This window comes from Oxyura jamaicensis, chromosome 7 (assembly GCF_011077185.1).
Source record: "Oxyura jamaicensis isolate SHBP4307 breed ruddy duck chromosome 7, BPBGC_Ojam_1.0, whole genome shotgun sequence".
NCBI classification, from domain to species: domain Eukaryota; kingdom Metazoa; phylum Chordata; class Aves; order Anseriformes; family Anatidae; genus Oxyura; species Oxyura jamaicensis.
In genome coordinates, this window is record NC_048899.1 from 10,203,553 (window position 1) to 10,225,649 (window position 22,097).

The following is a 22,097-nucleotide window of genomic DNA, read 5'->3' on the forward strand; positions in this document are numbered from 1 at the left end:
CCGCTCCTCTACACAAACTTCAGCATATGAACGGTAACCTTGCTGAAGGTACTTGGCTCCTGCTATCTCGTAGGCTGGTTGCTCTGTGCTCGGAGCTGCTGTGGTGCAATCCAGCTCCAGCTCAGGGCCGTACAGCTGCACCAGCGCAAAGCTGTCACCATGTGTCCACCGGCGAGGCAGGACTTACCAGCATGGATGCACTCATATCAGCTTTGGGACTGGACTGAGAGCACAGATAGGATACTGTAATTATCTGTGTAGCTGTGCCCTTGAAGAAGATGTGTTTCTTGATCAGAATGTCTGCAAAGCATCTGCTGGGAAAGAAGACAATCTCTTACATCTCTACCCTCCATCTGTTGGGAAGAATGGAGTTTTCCATAGCCCTTTTGGGAATTCTGGAAGCCAGTGCTTTCAGCAGCTTTTGTCTGAAGAGCATGCTGGCATTCTGTCCCTGCAATCCAAAGACAGCAGAAGTACTGCAGTCAGCTCTTTCCTCCTGCTCTTGACCACCCAGCATGCAGGCAGCTTTGCACAAATGTGCTTGGATATGGGTGCCTCCTGGAAGAACTGGGTGGATGCAGATTACTCTTGCTGCAGCCAGCACTCTTGCAGTGGGGGGACATATACCAAGGCTGTAGCCTCAGAACTGCACATGGACGGGGAAAGGGAAGGGACGACAAGTCCCCTCTAGATATTGTGCTGTTTTGTTAAGTGCTGCCAGCCTGGCAGACCCCATAGGCACTCCTGATGGCCAGCTCTGCTGTAAAGAGGAGTGAAAATCTTCCCAGTGAACTCTTTTTCCACAGCTCAACCTGCCTGTTTAGGCCTGCCCTGACTTACTGTTATCCAGTTCTGGCTTATTCTAGAACAGGACTTTGGAAAAACTTCTTCACATCTTAAAGATGCTGTTCTTTTTGTAAAAAATTTTGTTAGCCAGAGCAGGTTTTTTTCTGATCCAGTTCACATTAGTGCTGTAGAAATGTTTGGGCTGGGGTCGCTGAGGGGCAGCACAGGAGCTGTAACAAGATAGCAGTCAGCAGAGGGTGAATTTCTCCAATTATGTAGCACTATTGCCACATGTAGAAGAGTGGCCTCATGAATTGCGTGCTGGTGGTTTAGACTACAGACACAAAATGGGTATTCGTATTCCTAAGTAATTGTACCTTGATCCATTTGCAGCACAACTGTTTTGAAATGAAGGTGGGAAACAGAGCATGTCCTGAAAGACCCATCTTCACTGCAGATTAGCTATGGTCATCCAGGTTACTCTAGTTTTGGGGTGATGAGCCATACAGCCATACCCAAGTGTGGTGTTGTATCTTCACAGGTTGGCTCTGCTGCACTAAGCCAAGCTGCTTTCATTTTTTTATGGCGAGTGGTGGGAGAGCTTGTCTGTCCCTCTGGCACTTGGAGGAGTTGCACGAAGTCACTAATGTATTGTCAGCACCCAAATGAATAGGCACAGTTCAGAGGAGATGGGTTACCAGCCAGTGTGAAGGCTGTGCCTCAGCTCTAGCAAATCTTCTGGCCTGTCTTCTTTACCAGACCACCTACCCCAGATTTAAAGCACCACCAAATCCAAGCACAAAGGTAAGGGTAATACCAGTGTAAGAAGCTAAAATAACCACCAGTGAAGACACTACCCCAATGGGTTACTGCGTGGAGCATTTAATTCAGTGTACAGAGTTGGTGGCTCAGAGACCATATGAGGGAGAAGCCCCCAGCCCATGAGAGGCTTGAAGGAAGGGGCAGTTCCACAGGTGACACTGGGAGTCCCTGCTGGGCAGCTGGTCTCTGGGCCAGGCACCACAGGCACCCATAAGAAGCAGAGACTGAGGGCGCCAAAAGGAAACGCTCATGTAGGACAGTGCTAGTGCTGGTCCCACATGGTATGTGGTGGTCACCTAAGAGATGGTAGCAAACAGAAACCCAAAATTAAGTCCTGAGCCAGCTGCTTCCAGATCTATGAAGTCCGTGTTTTACATCCAGAGTCTTGGTAGGAAGGTGTGGGGGAATGGCAGAGATGACAATGTATAGAAAGTACACTTCAGCATGTGTGTTTCTTTCGAAACAAATAATTTCATGGAGGTTAAGAATAGAGAAGTTGATTCCCACCTGTCTTTTTGTGAAAGTAGGTTCATCTCTAAGTGCAGCTGGAGTGCTCTGCTGTGGTGGTGTCCCAGTTGCACTTTGGCAGGAAAGACATTTTCCTTTTGAGATATTTGATGTTAAGTTAAAGTGATTTAAATCTCTTGGGATTTCAGCAAAGTCTGGGGACAGGAGGAATGGAAGAAAATAGGAGCAATACCTAGCAAGGACAGGGCTGCTACCCAGCTCCTGCAAAACTCCCCAGGCAGATGCAGCATTGCAGTGGGGGAGGTCTTTCCTCTGGAGACCAGCAAAAAGCAAGAGAGGAGGTGGAGTCCTCTACTGCGGATAATAAAATTTCAGTTGTGTTTATCCTGCTGCAAGCTGCCAGGGCCATGCTTTCCTGTAGGAATGATATTAGTAATCTTTAAGTACAAATCATTAGAATCTCTCTAGAGCAAAATTACATAAGCCAAATTTTCTGCCTGAAGCTGGATAGAGGCTGTGGGGTGCAGCTGGGCTTTACTATGTGACGTATGTGAAGCAGATTGACTTCTGAATTCACAGTGATAACAACAAACAAAATGGCTCTGCCTATCATAGTGAGAAAATGGAGAGAGGGGAGGTGAGTCTGGCAAGTTCAGCAGCGGTTTGCACTGCCTCTGTCATTGTGAACGGCATGCCCAGTGCTGTCTGGGAGCGATGCTGGGTGGAGGGCAATGCCACAATGGTCCAGAACAGTCCATGCCTGTTCTGGAGGTCTCCAGGCTCTTTTATTGTGAAAGCTGAGGAGGAATCTGCAGAGGTTGCCAAGAACATTGCAAAAATATTTAAAACCTCTTTGAGTTAAAAATTCTGGGAGGCACTTGGGAGTAGAAACCCACCTGCGCAGCCAAATGGATGCTCCAATAAGTATTTCTAGTCTAAAATCCATAATCTGCATGGGCATCAGATATACCTGCATCACTTAGTATTTTAAAAGTCCATCATGTTGAATGTACTCAAAACTAGAATTATTTTCTTCAAGGCTGGGAGGGAAATGTTGGTTGGAGATGTGTAGATGTTCTCAGAGAGAGAAAACCTCCTACCTAACCTCGTACATGAACTAGACCATGTTTTTCCAGCACTTTGCACAAAGCCGACCTTGTTTTCCTTTCCCTGCCAGGCATCGACAGCCAGTGGATGAAGACGCTGCGCATGCACCAGATAGCCAAGGCCATGTCCCTCCAGCACGGCTGCCCCCACAGCCCGACCTCCATGACGCAGTACCTGCCCTACCTTCGGAGCCAGGACTCCTACGCCGCCGCAGTGAGGCGGACGCGCGGTCCCGTCAGTTACCAGTTCACCTCCATCAGCCACTCCAGGAACTCCTCTCCCCTCTCGCACAGTTTGATGAGAAACCTGTCAAATCTGCACCTCAACTCGAAGGGCAGCAGCACCTCCAGCACGGCCTCAGACACCGCTTCGGAGAGGGACAGGTCCACGGGCAAGGCCAGGAATGCCTCTCACAGTGGCAACTCGCGCAGTTCCTCTGATGGGCGGCACAGCGGGACGAGCTCCCCGGTGCCCCCCAGGACCTCAGGCAGGGCCTACAGGACCTCCTCGACACCCCCGGCCCCTGACCACCGCAGGTATTCCCGCAACCCCCCCTGGCCCAAGGCCATCCCGGGCATGCCCCTGCAGGGTGAGAGCGAGCCCAGGAGAGGCGAAGGGGAGGGCAGGGTGAGCGAGGGAGGGTGGATAAAGGTGCAGAACACAAGGAAACCCTACAGGCAGAGCACCGGAAAGCCGGCTAGGGAGAGGCCCAGGGGGAGCTGGCGGGGCCGGAGGACGTTCTGAGGGGGCATCGGCTGCGAGCTATGACAGAGCCAGCTGCCCCTCTTATTTCACTGAACGCTCGGCTGGGAGACGACACGTGCTTCTACTTGACGTGCTCCAGCTCTCAGCACACTGCACTGAAGCCACGACACTACCTCGCTGGGCCGGCCAGCTGCACGGCGCCAAGCAGAGCCGGACGGCGGACGGGAGGAACCGCCACACCTGTCCTCGGCATGGTGGATCTCTTCCCTCCCAGTACTGATGAATTTAGTCTGGTTGCCTCCCCTCCCTTCAGCTGCTCATGTTCCTAGCTGACTGGATATGCACTAATTTGCTTATTATTTCAATAATAAAATCAGTAAGACACAGCCACGTGCCATAATGAAAAGCTCTCCATTTCATCTGTAGAAAATGAGTTGTGCTGTTACCTCTCCCCTCTCCTTGCTTCTTTCTCTTGATGTTGAGCCTGTCTCTGAGCAGTTTCCACATACTTTATTCAATCTTCTTCTGCCAGGGCTGTAGGAGGAGGTAATATTTTTGTCAGACCATCATAATCAGAAGAAACAGGAACACAGAGATTTTTCTTCAGGTCCAGTCCAGTTACTTCACTTCTCCACTTCCAGCATGTCACCCCCTTTCAGGGTTTTCTCACCTCTCTCTTTGTTAAAACCCAGACATCAGGTATCAGACACCACAGAGCAGACACTGTGACACACACAGTTGTCGTAATCAGAAGGAGAAAAAAAAAGGTTTTTATGTTTTTGAAAAAAAAAAGAAGGAGGGAGAACAAGACATTGCCTTTATAATAGATACATCAAACCCCTCTGAGGTCTATGATAATGTTTATCCCTGGGCAGCAGGTGTTTTTTAATTGAATTTTTAAATGTGGCCAGGCTGCGTTACTTTTGTCTTTCAGTCTTCGGGTAGTAAAGACAAGGTCAGCAAAGTTTGTGATTAATGTGGTCTTTAGCTCCACTGAGAACAAAGACACAGTTGTAGACTCACTTGTCTTCAGAAAGTTCCTTGTTGGCCTTTTCACTCCAAGTTGATTTCACACAATTAAACAGGGAAGAAAAAAAAAAAAAAAAAAAAAAAAAAAAAAAAAAAAAGTTAGGGTTTCCCAAGATACTAGAGGGGAAAAAAAAAGGAAAAAACAGATAAAGGAAGATGAACCCAAAGCAATGCATGATACTCTCTGAAAGGCAAGAAACTGTAAATTAGAGATGACTTTGAGTGATGTATTAGATCACCATCTATGCCAAGCAGTGCTCACTGGCATGCAACTGCAAGCAATGCCAGCGTGTCACCCTTGAAGAGCCCCCATCAACCACTGCCACATCACTGGACAGTCAGAAGTTCATGTAAATTCCCTGCCTCACATGAATGTCACCCGAGTACATGTATTTCACCTCTTTCTGATTCTCAGCAGTCCCGATGAGGGCTGGGCCCCACCATGGGTCTCCCCATACCTAGCAGAGTGAAGTGGGAACCATATTTCATGAATATGGGACAGGGTCCTCCAAATCCAATGGAGTGGACTACTGATAATGGGTTGCTGTAGCTGGAGCTCTGTCATTTAAGCACCTTTTCCCCTGACAACAGCTAAGAGCAGGAAAAACAAACCAAACAAAATACAAGAAGCTTTACCTGGAATTAGGTGGGGCTGCATGTGAAGCTCTTTGATAACAAAACTGTTAACAGCTTCAAACTGTTTGAAGCTGGTCACTACCCCAGTTTCTGACCCTGGTTTACTGAATCTGACAACTAATTAGGGAGATGTGGAAAATCTACCACTGGACACTATGCAGCAGGAGACTGGGATTTTGTCCAGGTCAAGGGTCCCTCCCTAACATTTCTTACCATGACCGAGAAGGTCTGTAGGATACCAGCTGACAGTAACCACACCTGAAAGTACTTGCTAGAAACATGCTCATGTTATTAAAATTTTGAGATGCACCTCAGGAACTGAGATCTTACTTCGTGGTTGGGCCAGCACAAATTGTAGAAAGAAATTTGGAAGGGTACCTTTCACTTCCAGGGTAATGAGGATGGAGCTGTAGTTGCACAAGCCTGAGAAAAAGGCCCTACCCAGCAGACGCTGTGGGCTGGTGGTGGCAATTCAAGATTTATCAGCTGCCTGTGGTTGATTATCAAGATGTCCAGAAGGATTGTGCTGCTGTTTGTAAGCAATTTAATGCTGTGCCTAATTTTAATCTGCAGTGTACTGTCTGTCCACATCTGTTGTATTAAAGTGTTCATTAGCATTTAAAGGAGGAGCGGATGGTATTGATCACGCCTTTTAAAATTAAACAATCATGCAATAGTGACTGATTAGAAATCCTTTTGCTGCACCAGAATTGCTGGTTAGGGCAACAGTAAGTGATCTTGTGGAAAAAAAAAAAAATCTTCATACCTAGCACGTGCCTCAAACCATGGCACCAAAGCTGTTCTTGTATTAAAACAGCAATAAATAAATCACTCAGTGACAATTTTTGAAATTTCTAAAAACCCTCATATTGGAATAATTTGCATACAGTTCCTGCTTCAAGTGTGAACACTTTATTTTAAATTACAAAATACACTTCATATGTTCTCCCATATACAGTCTTTCCCCTTAACCCTGCTCAAGTGAAAAAGTCTCTGCCAGATCTAGTTTTCCACCGTATCACTCTCACCATGTCTAGTCCCTGACTTGGTAATAATTCATTATAAGGCAAAATGTGCTTACATTTTCACCCCTAGTACTTTGTGAAGCTGAGGAATTTATATCCATGTTTTACCACCATGTGGCCACTGCTGGCTACAAGGCCATGCGCAGCAATATAGAAATTGGGAATGTCTTTGGCAAGTACACCTCAACAAATCTCTGCTCTTCGAAAAGGAGATGCTTTTTTTTTTTTTCTCATAAATCTTTTAAAACAAAGCACATTTAATTACTGCTATGTCTAGATTTGCACACTAGGAACTAGACACATTGCCCTCCATCCATGCACATATCTGTGGGGGTGCTACGGCCTACTTCCACATCTGCCTCTGCAACTGGCATACCTCAGTGCTATGGAGACAACCCTTGTTTTCCTGGCTCTACTTACCCAAGGTTTTCATATCACTGTGTACTGACGTCGCTGTTTTTTAAGTCCCCTTGAGGGACTCACATTTTCCCTTTCCAGTTTAAAATACTGTGAGTTGCAAAAAGCCAGCTCTGCGATGTCTGCTATACTGGGTGGTGAAAAATTGTGGAGAATTCGTAAGAAAAATTCAAAAGTGGATGTCCAAAGTGAATATTTGTATGCAATGGGGGAGCTTGTTTACTAAATCAGATACTTTTTTTTTTTTTTTTTTTTTTTAATGAATGTGTGAGGCTGTGGCTGTCAGAGCTTACACAGGATCTGTTTGTTCATTTTGCAGTGTTTGGAACCAGTTCTCCTGGGAGCTGCAAGAGTTGCCCAGTGCCCTCTGGATGCCAGACATTGCAGAAAGCTTCTGGTGTGACCAGCAGTATCTCTCCACGGCAGTTGGCTCTTGGCTGCCAGCAGGTTGGGAGGGAGGAAGCTGTGCTCAGCTCAGGCAGGAAGAGCAGGTTAACCTCAGCATCATGGACCTTGGTTTCTGAAACTGTAAGGGCTTCCCCCAGCTGCTGATGTGCTTGCGGCATGAGGAAAAAAAAAAATGATGCTGATACTTATTGCTCTCTGCCAACAAACAGTATAATTCAATTTTTTAAGCATGTCTATTTTTAACTTTTTGTGTTTCCCACATACCTAAGGATATGAGAAAAACAAAAAGACTCGTGATATTTAGCCTTTCTGGACCATGCCATGCAACGTGAGAGCACAGCAATCTCACTATACCATTTCCTTTTCTTCCTGACATTAATTGCTGCTGTCTCAGAGAGTATCTGCCTGGAAGTCAGTAGTCACTGCAAATGTTTGCAGTGGTCCTCCCTCTGGCACCAAGTACTCAGCAAACCCCATTCCATGGACCACCTCTCCCCACCTGCTTGAGCAGAATTCTAACACACCAGGACTGATTCCTTGAGTCCTGACAAGTTTGGGCAGGCCAACAGGATAGGTTTGGTCTCATCTGATGCCCTTCAAACCAAACATTGTTTTTTGTTGTTGTTGTTGTTTTTATAGAAAATATTGTCTGTTGTAATTTTGCTCTTCCTAACTCACTGCCACTGAATGTTTTCTGGTAATCAGCGTTATCTGACAGCAATGCTACCCTCTGTGGTATGCACCAAGACCCCGTGCACTCGCCATGAGATTGCTAAGCTGATTTAAGGAGCAGAAGTTGCCAAAAGTCTCTGCGTCCACCTCATCCCTACTCAAAGTAACAATCCCCTGCTGGGGCTCCCCATACCATGTTCCTCCTCAGCCAGTGCTGCTGAGGAGCAAACCCTAAGTATCAAGTATTTCAGGACCTTCTGTAAACTTGCTGCCAAGAATACTGGGCTGTGAATCAAAGATGAACACTTGATTTTTTTGATTTTGCTAGTGAACGCACTTTGACCTAATTATTATTATTATTATTACTTTAGGCTGGGAAAGACAGGCAGTTGCTTCTGTAATTGTGGAAAAAACCCAAACCGAGAGACCTCCTGACATCTCACTTCACTTAAAATGGAGCCAAATAGCTGTTCTACCTCTGAAAATTACATCTGACAACATTATTTTCTGTATATGTGTCCACCATAGAAGGGATTTTTACATAATTTTCTTATCTAATGAAGTGCCAAGGCTTAGCAGTTCAAGCCAGTCTGTTGCAAAAAGTTAGAGGTTATGGAGGAGAAGTCTATTATGGCAATAACACTAATAAGGGTCTGCCAAGATCGTGTTTTAGTAGGTGCAAACACAGGGCACTTGAGATGTACCTCTCAGAGGACAGCGGCAGCACGGGGTGGCTGAGAGCCCCGGGGGTCGGTGCCTCCTCTGCGGAACTTGATGAAATGTTTGTGCAGGTGACGATGGCTGAACTACACACACGGACACGGTGCAGCACAAAGTGGCTTAATACACCTGGGGCTCAACATAACAGATTTATTTTCCTGCCTCGGCAAGAAAGGTCAGGGCTACCTACAGCAGAGACAGCATTTTCCTCACGCTGCGAAAAAGCACATGAAGGGCCTGAAACCTTGAGGTGTGCCCTGGGGGGGCTTCCTGCACGTCCCCTTCACCCCCCATCCCAAGGGAGCTGCCAGACAAGCAGTCCCAGGGAGAAGGCGATGCCACTGTCTGTCCTCCCCCCCCGGCCCCCATCCTCTCCCAGCAGCCGCCTTTTGCTGGGGGCTGGTGGAGGCGACGCAAATCAACACTCACAGTAAAGCTTATATGAAAAGGGCAAAAAAAACAGAGTGCAGTAAGCAATTTTGATTATTTTCTGATAGCCTCTTGTTTCCCACAGTTATGCATTTGCAGAACATTTTGTAAGCAATTTCTTTATGATGTGACTTAATCTATTTTGTGTTTTCAAAGGGAAATATAAATCGAAGCCCAAGAGTGAAAGGGCTGGGATCTTGAGCTTTTAAAAGTGGCTAGTGCATATTAACAGCAGCTACTTTTGATCAACAATTTTTTGCTATGTATTTTGTGGAATGGCTACAGGATACTCAAATGAGCATTGTAATTACACTCCATAATGTGCATCACAATGCCCTGGGCTCCGAATGATCTGTTGCGACGTGTACTTGGAATAATCATTAAGATTTCCATCAAAACTGACCACATTTCAGCCATTCTCTGAGGGTGCTGATGAATACAGGCTCCTAGAGGCATTTATCAACTAGCACTTTTTCTCTCCCTGGGCTGTATTTATTCCTTTGGTTTTCCTTCTCTTATTCTTTCCATTTTTATGGCCTTGCCAGTTTAGGTTGAAAAAACACAGTATCAAATAGGACCAGACACAACCACCTTCAATTCAGCATGCAAGATGTGTTTGCACCCAGCTTTTACTAATAAGGAAATTGCAGCAAAGCACAAGGAGATACAAACCCATTAAATTAAAAAGCAAAATATGTATATATATATATATATTTCTTTGGAGAGAGGAAAAGTAGAAAAGATACTAACTGCATCGCAAAGGTATTTTGTGGAGCTGGTACAGGTGGTCTTGGCTATGGATTGATTATACGCACTAAGTATTTAAATACACTATTTTTGTTGTTGTTTTTTAACAGATCTTGGGGTTCTACATATCAGAGCACACTGTCAAGCTAAAAAAGCACTTCATAAAAATTTTTGTCCAGCAGACATGTAGAGGTCCAACTACAAATTAAATCTGCAAAAGTGGCCATCCTCCTTTTTCTGTGTAACAACAAGAAAAAGGGTTCTGTATTGCAATCAATAGCAGGCTACCTGATTATGTACCTTATTACATCTTGTATGGTAGTGTTAGCCACTGGAGGGTGACATCTGAACAAATACATATGCCTGATCAGATCTTTTACAGAAACACACCTTTCACGAGAGAGAAAAACAATTAGTGTGTTATAGGTTACCGATTTACAATTTACATCATAAATCAATGTCTGATTATTTTAATGCAAAATGTTTTTAGCTTAATTTTATTGCACTAACGGTTTTAATAACACACTATAATTTGCTCGGATGAAGAGGTGATTGGACAGCTCTTACAGAAATTTTTAATTACTGTCATTAGTGGCTGCAATCTTATTCTTTTCTGCGGAGCCGAGATATATGTTACTGCTTTGTGCCACTGGTACTCTGCTGTCATGAGAAACTGTACTCTCCCCTTCTGCTGAAATACTTGTGCCTACAAAAAAATAAAAACCAACCAAACAAGGAGCATAAAGTGCACTGTCCATAGTTAAGATGTGCAGTGTTTAGCCATGGATGCGGCACCGGGAACAGTGTGGGCAGAGAGAAGAGCTTCACTGCAATGCCGACAGCCAAAATGTGCAGGGCGATGTGGAGGAATCACGTTCGATTTCCCTGGGCAGATACAGAAAGCATTGCACGCTGAACCTACTGCACACCCCTCTGTAATTTCAGCCAAATTCCTTAGCAGATCTTCCAAGTGCTGCTTCCATGTACTGACAACTCATTTCAAGGAAAGCCAAGATTTTAAAGCAGACTTTTTCTTGGCAACACCCCAGGGGTGAGCTCGCCAGGCAGTCCAGGGTAGATCAGAGCTGCCAAGGGGACACAGGTGTCCAGCAAGCATGCAGACAGAGGTCTAAGTATAAATCTGCAAAAGTGGCCATCCTCCTTTTTGCTCTGTGACAGTGAGTGTCCTTTTGGGGTTGCACTCAACCTAGGGCTCAACATAGAGATTTATATTCCTGCCTTAGCAAGAAAGTCAACAGCCCCTCACTGATCCCCTTTGCCTGCCCTGCCAAATGGATTTCAAATGTCCTGGCCAGTTTCCTCAGTAAGTCCCTGCTCTGGTTGATAAATTTTAAAGCCAATTGATTACATATGTTTCTTGGAGAATGCTGTTTCCATTAAGCATTAAATGGAAAATTAGCTGCAGTCTGAAGCATGGACTCAGCTAGCCCATCAGTACTCCATAACATTTTATACGATGCTCTTAAAAGCTGCGAAGGTTGGTTATTTTCTAGTAAAACCCTGACACAAAATGTTGGTAAGAGCTGCTGTCATTGAGAAATGGGATCTCTTTTTCTGTGTACATAGGGTAGTATTTGTAGTTGTATTTTATATTTTTCAGGAAGAAATAAACCCACACCAGTGCTCGGGAAGCACCCCTCTGCCCCGAGGGGTCTCGGCATGACACTGCCTGGGAGGCAAAGCTCCGTAAGCACCGTGTGTGGGTTGTGTGGGATCTGTGTGTAGTGTGGGATCGTGTGCGGGCTGGTGTCTGGTTCCCACCGGCTGTCCCTCACAGCCTTTTGTGTGCCGTGCAGGTAAGCGCGTAATTAGGGGCTTGCTGAAAATGGAGACGCTTTCACACGGCAGCTTGCAGCACGCCCACAGAAAATATAAAACCTCGGCAAGGGCTCGTGTGCCCCATTGTGTGGTAGCCTACTGACGGGCTCGGGCCTGGGACCGATGCACGGTTCGCTTTACACGGGCGCAGGTCTGCGTGCGGGCCGCACGTGCGGGGCCTCCCTCCTTCGTGCCCGCTGACAGGGGATTTGCCTGCTGCCAGGAGAGCTCCTGGAGGACAGCCCCACTCCAGCCAAGGATAAAGGGAGGATGACGGCAAACAGCAGAGCCACAAATCCCAAACAGCTTCTTCGGGGCCGCTCCCGTTCCTATCGCTGCCAAGTACCGGCTGTGCGGGCCTTGTTGTGCTGTGCGTAGCAGCTGTATTGGATTTAATGCGATACTGCAAATGTCACATAAAATGGTTTACAGTGACTGGAGATTTATTTTCCTCCAGCCTGCCTTTAAGTAACATCTTGTTTGCAGAGTAACACAGCCAACTTTTTTCTTTTTTTTTTTTTTTTCCCTAAAATCCTATCGCACTGCTGTCACCATCACTTTGCTCCGAACGCTGCACGGCCCTGGTGAACCGGCAAATAACCCAGAAGCTACGATGGAAATGCAGGAAAGCCTGCGTGCTGCTGGGTGGGATTCTGCACAGCCTGCACGCCGTTTGGTGTTTGTCTGCCAGGCAGAGGCTGCGGATGGAGGGGCCTCACAGGGCAAGTGGCATGCAGAGGCCCTGGGGGCTGCGGGTGTAGAGGCCCCATCCTATTCTTGGGTGAGGATACGGGGGACATGTGGTGAGAACAAGCCTGGCCCCTGAAAACCGGCAGTTGTGTGGTGGTTTTATTATTATTAATTAATAATTATTTTATTACTTTATGGTGTTTTGTTATTACTATGGTGCTGTTTTTAAAAAATATTATTATTATTTTCGTAGAGTGGTGGACAAGAAAGTACTGGTTTTGCATGTAAATTAAAGGAAAAAAAAAAAAAAAAAAAAAAAAGGAAGAAAAAAGGAAGAAAAAAAAAGAGGCGCGGGGACCACGCGGGCTGCCCAGCGCCTCCCTTCTGGCACACGCCGCCCCCTGCCCGGGAGATTTTCGCGCCACACGGCCAGGTCCTTGCAGCTCCACAAACCCCCACCTCCCGGGGAAAAAGAATAAAAAGGCGGGGGGATCCCCGCACCGATCCCTCGGGGAGAACACATTAAGAGTGCGGTGGTTCCCCCCCCCCCCCATAGGGGTGCGCGGTCGGCGCGCGGTGCCGCGGCGGTGTCGGCTGCATCTGCCAGGACGCGGGGGCCGAGGCGGGAAAGGCGCCGGCAGGCCCCGCCCTCCCCGTCCCCGCCGCTTTGGCGCGAACGTTGAGTTCCCGCCACGCGCCCCGCCGCCAGCATGGCTCCGCCGCGCCCGCAGGTGGGCGCCGCGCCGCGCCGGGACGGGACGGGACAGGGTGGGATGGGGGCTGCTGGGGGCCGCGGGGGAGGCACGGGCCTGGGGGAGGCTGTGGGGGGCGTCCCGCCGCTCCCCGACACGGGGGGGACGGGAGCGGGGCGGGGGGCTTCTGGTGGCTGGTTTCTGCTGTGGTAGTGTGCTGGGCTCCGGGACGGCTGGTGGGGGTTCGGGTACCCGGGAGAGGTGAGCGGGGTGTAGGGGGCATGCGAAGTGAGGAGCTACAGCCCGACCGACGGTGTTCCGTCCTGTTGGGGGAATTTGACAAAGCTGTTTGCAAGAGTCGTGTTAAGTCCTTAATTAAGGGGTCTTAGCTAACTCCTTAATAGCTGCAGCGTGCTTGGTGTGTGCCTTGCCTTCAGTGTAATAGATCAGAGCAGCTTTCTATGAGGCTGCTTGTGTTCTTGTACATCTTTCCATCGTTGGCCGTAACTTAGACCATGCCGGAAACGTGCGCATAGTGAGTGGAGAACAATGTGACTTTTGTGTGTGTTTCCATCTCCTTGTAGTCATAAAAATGTTTTTGGATACTGCACAAAACTCACCCATAATGATGATCAGAAATGTATGAGAACAGAACCTATTCCCATTTCTAGCTTGGGAAATATTTGTTGTGATGCTGATGAGGATTCTGCTGGTGTGAGATGTTTTGTATCGTGTCCAAGCATGTTAAGAATTCTAAAACGTTGAAGCCTCCTAAGCTTCAGTTTAACGACGTGTCTAAAAGCTTACAGCTTAGGCTGCCCCTATTAATGGTGTTGCCACTGTTCTTTACAGCGCCGAGGTCGCTGGGGAAGGAGAAACTTCACGGCGTTCCGAAATACGAAACTGATCCCCATGGAAACGTCCTCATCCTCTGATGACAGTTGTGACAGTTTTGGTTCTGATAATTTTGCAAACACAGTAAGTACAGTACAAGAACAAACAAGACTGAATGTGTAGTGCTGGTAAAGACCCGCATGTTTTGTGCATGATTAAAGCTGTTTGCTCTGCTTACAGTTTTGAATGGTAGTTATAAATCTATGCTATGTGCTGTAATTTCATTTCACTGTTTGCTAGTGCTTCTAGGTGGTAATTGTTGGAAGTAGATTAGCTATTTATTCTAGCCTTTGAAATGTCACCTAACCTAACATGCCTGATAATTTGCAACTGCAGTTTTGAAACCACTTGTAAATCCCTTAGCTATTTTTTATTGAGAAAGCTGTTTGCTTGTATTGCACTTGTGTGAATTATTTTCTGTACAACTAAAGTTAAAAAATATTTTATTCTTCATAGAAATGCAAGTTTAGGTCAGATATTACAGAAGAACTGGCAAAAATCTTTTATGAAGCCTCTGATGATGAATCCTTCTGCGGCTTTTCAGAAAATGAGATTGAAGATGCATTGGTAAGACAGTTGATTTTGGTTGGCAATTTTAAATTTGAATCCTTACACATTCTTAATCAAAAAACAATGGCAACTTCAATTATTGTCAGAAAGAACCATTGTTTCGTTTAATGTAAACACCATCAGTCTAAGTAGCCATAGTTGCATTTTCTTTTTGTTCTGCAATGTTATGCTAGCTCACGGACTCCAGCAAACCTGAGAAAAATCTCTCTGTACACTGGCATGTGTTCAGACCCGCGCTCTTACATTGTAACAGGAAATGCTGTACTGCTTGAGAGCCCCGTAGAAATAGTCATAGGTGGTGACATCCTGACTTCAGAACAAGATCAGGTTTGTAAGTGTTGCCATGTTTGGCATAAAATAAGTTACTGTTGTGACTTCAGAACCTACTGAGGAATAACTAGGTTAGCATCTGATTGAAAGAAGATGTGTACTTGAGTTAATGCACAGCGGTAAGGAGGATGACTAGGAGACAACACTAGAACAAATATGAGCGAAAGAGGAATCCATAACTACACTTAAATGAACAACCAGGACCAAATATGTGGTTTAATAAAACCCTGTGTAAATGAGAATTGCAATTTGAGACCAATGAAGACCTTTACATTGAAGCAGGATGTTGATGTCTAATACAAATGTCTTACTGAGTCTAAAAGCCTATTGCAAAATTAGGCTGTTAACTAAAGAAACTAATTTCTTGTCTTCACTGGACCCTTGATTCTTGTAGAAGTTCTTATCAAGGTATCAGAACTCAAAGATAAGAAATTGCTGTTTTTTTTTACATCATTATTTAATTGACTAGTGTTAGGAGGAACTCTTCACGTGCTAGCAATCTCACAGTATCAGTGATAGATATCCTTCACAGTTTACAAACTCAGTTTTGACCTGTGATGAGAGCTGAGTGATTATTATTTTTATTTTTTTAACAACCAAATACAGGATGTTGAGAAACTGAGCCCTTAAAATGCTATTCTTTCTCAAACTCACACACAAATTATTTTCACTGCTAGGCCTGCAAGTGGTGGCTTAAAACTGCTACAGGTGAAACAAGGCTTTTTTGTGTCTCTCTTTGACAGTTTCTTGCCTTTTAAAAATTAAAATACACTAGAGCATAGGAAAGTTTAAAAACAAAAGTGTATATTTCAGCCAGATTTCCTCTTTTCACCTGCCCCTAAAAAAAAAAAAGGTAAAACTATGTAATGGCAGATCAGCTCACTTGGATTTGCATGCTTCTGTTCTGATTTCTTAACAGAAACTGGAATCAGATTCAGAGGAGAATGGTGAAAGTGGTGAAAGTGAGGTAGCTCAAAAAGCGCAGAAATACCCTGCTCCTCTAAAAGTGGCTATGAAGTTTCCACCTCGAAGATCGGAAAGGAGGAAGGCTGAGATGGAAACTCTTCCTGAAAAGGTGATGCCTTCTCTGGATTCAGACTCTGATTCTGAAGAAAAGGGCTCTGTGTTTTTAGAAAAACGAGCTTTAAACATCAAGGAAAACAAAGCAATGGTAAGTACTCAGTGTCTCCCCTCCTTTATCCCATGCAGCCCCTGCCTTGATTCTTGGGGACCTCATCGGTTATTCAAGTTAACTCTTAATGCATTCACATAATTCCCATTAGAGGAATTTATATTCCTAATATTTAAATCTGTTACTTTATGTTCGCTGGCAGGTGATAATCCATAGACTAAGTCCTTTAGTAAAAATCCTAATACTGAAGGCCTGTTCCTGATCAGGCTTGCAGCCTGTTAAGTTTGATTGTTTTCAAATTACCTGCAGTCTCTAGAACATAAAAATGGGATGTAAAAGTAAAAAGTTGAGTGGCTATGCTTCCTGCAAGTAATTGTACTTCGAGCCAATTGCCCTAATCTAACAGTCTGTAGTAGCACATAAACTCCCTTTTAAGGCTCTGTTTCCTTTTTTTCCCCCCTTCTATTGTTAGCTTGCAAAACTAATGGCGGAGTTGCAAAGTGTTTCTGGTATCTTTGGTGGGAGAAGGTCATTGCCAACTGCCAGTCAAGTAAGTATTAACTTAGTGTATTTGCTTTCAGGTTTCTGGGTCTCAAATTCTTGAATTATAGAACAGGACTGTTCATTAAAAGGCTTAATAAGCCCTGGACATCAAAGTCCAGATCAGAATTGCACGTCTGCTTTAGTAAACAATACTCATTGTGCAATTCTCTGTTGATTTGGCACTGTATGAATTAATCCATTCAATTTTATAAAGACCTAGGTGACTCCACTGGCCAATAAAACCAAATGAGATGCTGTGTAAATGCATATTTATAGAAAGGCTGGAGATAAGGGGGGCGGCCAAAGCCTTGAAGCTCAAGTCTGAATATTCTGTGACTTTGAAGCCTTGGGGGAAAAAAAAAATGTTTTGTCCTTAAAGTGATAGGGTTGTGAATCAGCAATGAAATGGATTTCACTGCTGATTTATCTGTGAGCTGTGTGAGGATGGGAGTAACAGTAAAAGTGGAAACTTCTCGTGGACGTGGGTTCTGCTGCTGTGTGTGGGAGTTACTGTATACCTATCGGCATGGACACAAACAAGCTGCTTTTGGCTTGTTCTCCACAGCGAGCAGTACGCTCAAGATGAATTTGCCTAGAATGTTTTTTACTTTGTGACTTGTGATGGTGGGGGTAGAATTCTTCTTTGGGAAAGAAAGAAAGCAGGCATGTCTTTTGGAGGCCGAATGCATAGTGGGGACAGGAGCTGTTGCTTAATTAGGGGCTTTTAAATTTTACCAGGGGCCAAAGCGACTTCCAAGACGTTCATTACCCAGAAGCGCATTGAGGAGGAACCCAGATCGAAGTTCTCGGCCTCACACAAGATCCAGGTCTCTGACTGAAGGCCCTCCTACTCCTTTACCAGAAGAGGAAGATGATGACCGGTACTTCCTAGTGAGAAGAAGGACAATGTCGGATGAATACATGGAGGTAAGTTGAGGTTCTAGGTACCAGCTGCAGGTTGCTATTGAAGGTGGTTTTCTATCCCTTCAAGAAAATATAAATTCATTCAGAGCACCTTATTCTGGATGAATTGCTTCCTTTGTACTCCAGCAGAAATTAAGCAAGCTCCAGTGGCATTTCACTTGACTTGTCACCCTTCAGATGCTAAAGCAGCATACATATTGTATGTCTTTGCAAATCTGTCTCTCTCCCTCGTTTTTATTTAGAAAGATTATTTGAGACTTTAGCATTGATTTGAAGATTCCCTCCTTGTTTGTGTAGAAGGTTTGCTGAATCTAATCCTGATGATTTTGTGTCTTCATTATTCAGCATGATGCCCAAACTCCCAGGAGGGGTCACCGCGGTGCCATGGCTCTTCCACACGTTGTGCGCCCAGTTGAGGAGATAACGGAGGAGGAGCTGAATAACATTTGTGGATCTGCAAGAGAGAAAGTGTATAACAGGGCCATGGTAAGTATATTCCGACTTGGTGAAATCATTTGCCTGTTACTCTCTGCTTGTGGTTTAGCATCAAATAGAGCAGTCTCCCTCTTCACTGATAGGAGGGATGTGATTTTGGGGGAGAAATATGCCTGAGGTCTTTTGTTTCCTGAATTGCTTTTCCCCATATTGTAGGGATCCACCTGTCATCAGTGTCGCCAAAAAACCATAGATACCAAGACAAATTGCCGTAACCCTGATTGCATAGGGGTGCGGGGCCAGTTCTGTGGGCCGTGCCTCCGCAACAGGTACGGGGAAGATGTCAGAACGGCGTTGCTGGATCCGGTAAGACAGTTTTGAATATTGGCTCTTGTTAACTTGTGCAGAGAAGTACATTTGTTACTCATAGCTAAAGAGTTGCTTGCAGTGCTGTGATGCATAATGTGTTCTTAATTTGATTCAAACCACATGACAGAAGTAGTTACTAGTTAACGTGGTTCTATTTACAGGAATAAACTATGAGAGCAGAGAAGCTGGCAAAATACTCCTTTATTTGAACATCAGAATAGCGTTCTCTATTTTACCTTGCACTAGTGCTTAATGCAGTATAGAGAATTGTATCGTGGACAATTTTCATTGCTACTATGGGCTATGGTTATGGTGCAGGAGTTGAGCAGAGCAGAATGCTTCCTGTGGTTATGTACAAAGAAGGCAGAGGAGAGTTCAATACCTTACAGACTGAAGAATTTGGACTCTTCTGTACTGGTGACTCCTGCAGCACTGATGTTCAATGTAAAACCAAGTGGAGAGCAGGACCATCTTTTAAGTCACAGTTGTGAGTCTTGTCTGGCATTCCAGCTCAGTTAAAAAGGATGTTGTCTGTCTTTTGTCTAGACCTGGAGGTGCCCACCATGTCGTGGAATCTGCAACTGTAGCTTCTGCAGACAGAGAGATGGCCGATGTGCTACAGGTGTGCTGGTCTATCTGGCCAAGTACCATGGCTATGACAACGTCCATGCCTACTTGAAAAGGTAAGCATGCTATTGTGTCAGTGGCGAGGCTCTGCTCTGAGTGGGATAAGCAGCTGAGAGCTGGGGGAGAACTTTCCGTTCACATCTGTTTGTCATGTAGATGTCACAAGACTAGTCCACATTGTCTTTGGAATCTGAGATTTTTCCCACAACACTTTTCTGACATGTTTGTTCTTAACCAAAACAAGTGGTATATTCACTCTGTCTTTTTGCTTTTAAGATGACCTGTTTTATTGTCATGACCTCCACTAATGTGTCTAGAGGGTTTCCAAGCAGTGGCTTGCTATAAACTAACTCAAGTTTCTACTTGTCTTTCAGTCTGAAACAAGAACTTGGAATGGAAGACTGAAGCTGTGATTGCCTTTAAATTACGTACTCTTTCACCAGTGCCATATTATCGCCTACAGTGAATCATTTAATCAAATGAGATTACAAAGCCAGTGCCTTTGTTCCTTCCCCTTTGGGGCAAAAATAGTGTATCTCAGTGCAAATCACCCTTGGAGAAACTGCTTAATGAAGGGCTTTGCCCACAGGCCGTTGTTTTCTTTTTTAACAACTTTTGCAAAACAGAAAACCAGATAGCATCAGTTCTTGCTTTCATGCCAACAACATTTATTTTTTCCTGAAAGAAGATGGGACTTTAAGCCATTGGAGTTCTATTCATGCAGTAATCTGTGCTGCAGGTTTATTTATGCTTTGAAGTTGATCACAAAAAGATAGAGATATTCTGAACATTTCAGGGCATTGTTCCCCACAGAACCAAGCAGGGAAAGGTGTGTGCTTAACTCCTGGCCAACTTCTGCTGCAATAGACTCTTACTGAACAGAAATGATCAAATGGAAGCTAACAATTCTCTAAAACAGCAACTCATTCTTAAGTTCAAAAAGGAAGCCCTAAAGGTTGCGGGCGAGCAGTCTCCAAGCATTAACATTTGGTTTTATAGAGTACTTAAAGTGCACATTGGCCATTTTGAAGGAGATTCTTTAGTGAGTGACTTAAATTGTAGCAGAAGCGACTGGGGATAGGCACTTTTGTTCTGTGTTTTCTCAGATGAGAGGAGGCCACAGCTGAAAGCTTCCATAGCACTGCACTAGAGTTGTCTAGTGATGGCAGTAATCTGAAAGTGCTGGTGTGCATCACAGTGACCACTTAAATTACTGTTGTTTTTTGGGGTTCTCTTTTCCCTGCTCTTGCTGCCAACTGCAGACTTGCTTTTGTGCAGAATCAGCCCAGGTCCTGGCCAAGGAGGATGCTTGGCTAAGTAGAGGAGTAGTGGTTTGTTTGGCTGTTGACCAACTACAAGCGGATTAAAGGTGGCAACTTGTTGAACTCTGTCAGGAAAAGGGGCAATGACAAACAGTCACTGGAATCAGAAGCCTTAGTTTTCTTTTACCTATGAACAAAATGAAAAAGTAAGGACTTCTAAGCTACAGTCCAGCTTAAAGTGAATTATTCTTTCACTTGCATAGAGCTTCGCAAACATAAATAGATAATGTTCTCAAAAGACATACTGTGACTCTGGTAACAGATAAGGAACAATTGATCAAAAGGCTTTTAAAAATGAATAAGAAGGGAGATGTAAAGGTTGCGTACGGTTTGTGAGCACTTATAAATGTGATTAGTGCTGTGGTCTCCTTAACAGTCCATCCGTACTTGTATTTGTCTCTGGCTCCCTGTGATTGTAGAAGGGTATGTTGTGTGATGTTGTTAATGAAGCATGAGTACAGCAAAAACTGAGCTGAAGAGTATCTGGTGTTGTGTGGACAGTGTCTTCTATTCTACAGCTGTGAGTGCATAAGGTGCCACAAAAATTGTCTCTGGAGAGCCACAGTGTATAATTGCGCTTAGTTTGGTAATGGAAACTACTGTATAAGCTTTGTATAAGGTTTAGAATACAATGTTATACATGATGTACAGCTTAATAGTAGGGAGAATCAGCTTGGATTTATTGAGCACTATAACGAAACATGGCTTTTGACCCCTCTGCTTGTACAGTATTTGTACCGTGCGTGTATATGACCCATGATTTATACCTTTCTGGGAACTAGATCAGTGTGTGTAGGAGGGGGAGGAGAGAAGAATTCAGACACAAGATACTTACGTCTCAGACTTGAAGATCCGTTTTATAAATCATCTCTGCTATTGAAAATCTCCTGTCCTCTGTTTCTGTAGCGTGAATAGCTGTGCAATCTAAGGTGGAGTGTGATCTACCCTTTAGGTACATTTCATGAAGAAGGAACTCTAGAAGTACATGTTCTGACGTATCAGAGTGATTTTTTAATTGCTGGACTTGCCTTCTGATTGCTAGAGCTTGAAAGGACTGTGCCTAAAAGCAAACCCTTGCTTTGTATCCTGGAGACTGCTGTATTAAGATTTTTTCATCTGCAAAGCTGTATGAAGGTTTTTATTTGGAAAATAAAATTTTTCTGGGTTAGAATTTCTTGCCTCTTAATTATTCTTAAAAAGCCCATTACAGCTGCACTTAGTTTTTACCACTTTTCAGATAAACTATTGCACGTACAGTTGAGAAGTACAGGAGTCAGTTGCTCTCATCATACATGGAGGAGCAGCGTGACTACATCTTTCTCTCCCCAGTCCTGTGTACCTGAACTGGGCTGGCTTTGATAGCCATGCTGTTTGGATTGAATTGTCTGGTAGTTAATGGCTAACTTGGGGTGATGGAAATAGAGTTACTGAGTTCAGGCAAGGTGCAAGGCATTCAGAACCTTCAGCCTTTTTTTCTTTCAGCTAGATCTCTACATTCATCATGAGATGGAGAGGATGATATAGCCTGACACAAGTAGAAGGCAGATGCCTGCTACTCCCCCTCATTAAGTTTAGAGCTGTGTGTTAAAGCAGAGAATTAACCAGGGACCTTGTTTGTAGGCTGGTAGTGCACAAGACTGTTTCTGATGCTTCTTGCTGGAGACACTGTAGCTTCGCCTAAGAGAGGAGTTAAATGAGACTGTGGCAGAAGATTCCACGAGAATTGTACCGAGATGATGGAAACAGGAAAGTGATGGAG

At 44.7% G+C, this 22,097-nt stretch overlaps 2 protein-coding genes across 6 annotated transcripts in view; both read left to right on the forward strand.

Annotated features, from left to right (window-relative positions):
* Positions 1 to 4,977, forward strand: part of MAP3K20 (mitogen-activated protein kinase kinase kinase 20) — a 90,981-nt gene extending 86,004 nt beyond the window's left edge. For 4 of the 5 annotated variants that reach the window (XM_035331159.1, XM_035331160.1, XM_035331157.1 and 1 more), the window contains exon 20: positions 3,254 to 3,927. In XM_035331159.1, coding sequence (XP_035187050.1) covers positions 3,254 to 3,927 — 674 coding nt within the window. Of the gene's footprint in view, positions 1 to 3,253 lie in introns of all 5 variants that reach the window. The other variant, XM_035331158.1, reaches the window with a different exon arrangement.
* Positions 4,978 to 13,074: 8,097 nt separating this feature from the next.
* CDCA7 (cell division cycle associated 7) lies at positions 13,075 to 21,509 on the forward strand. Its single transcript, XM_035332331.1, has 10 exons — positions 13,075 to 13,231; positions 14,045 to 14,170; positions 14,543 to 14,653; positions 15,906 to 16,157; positions 16,591 to 16,668; positions 17,400 to 17,588; positions 17,931 to 18,071; positions 18,237 to 18,386; positions 18,936 to 19,072; positions 19,391 to 21,509. Exons 1-10 carry the CDS (start codon positions 13,211 to 13,213, stop codon positions 19,419 to 19,421), a joined length of 1,236 nt encoding a protein of 411 aa, XP_035188222.1. The 5' UTR covers positions 13,075 to 13,210; the 3' UTR covers positions 19,422 to 21,509.
* The last annotated feature ends 588 nt before the right edge of the window (positions 21,510 to 22,097 follow it).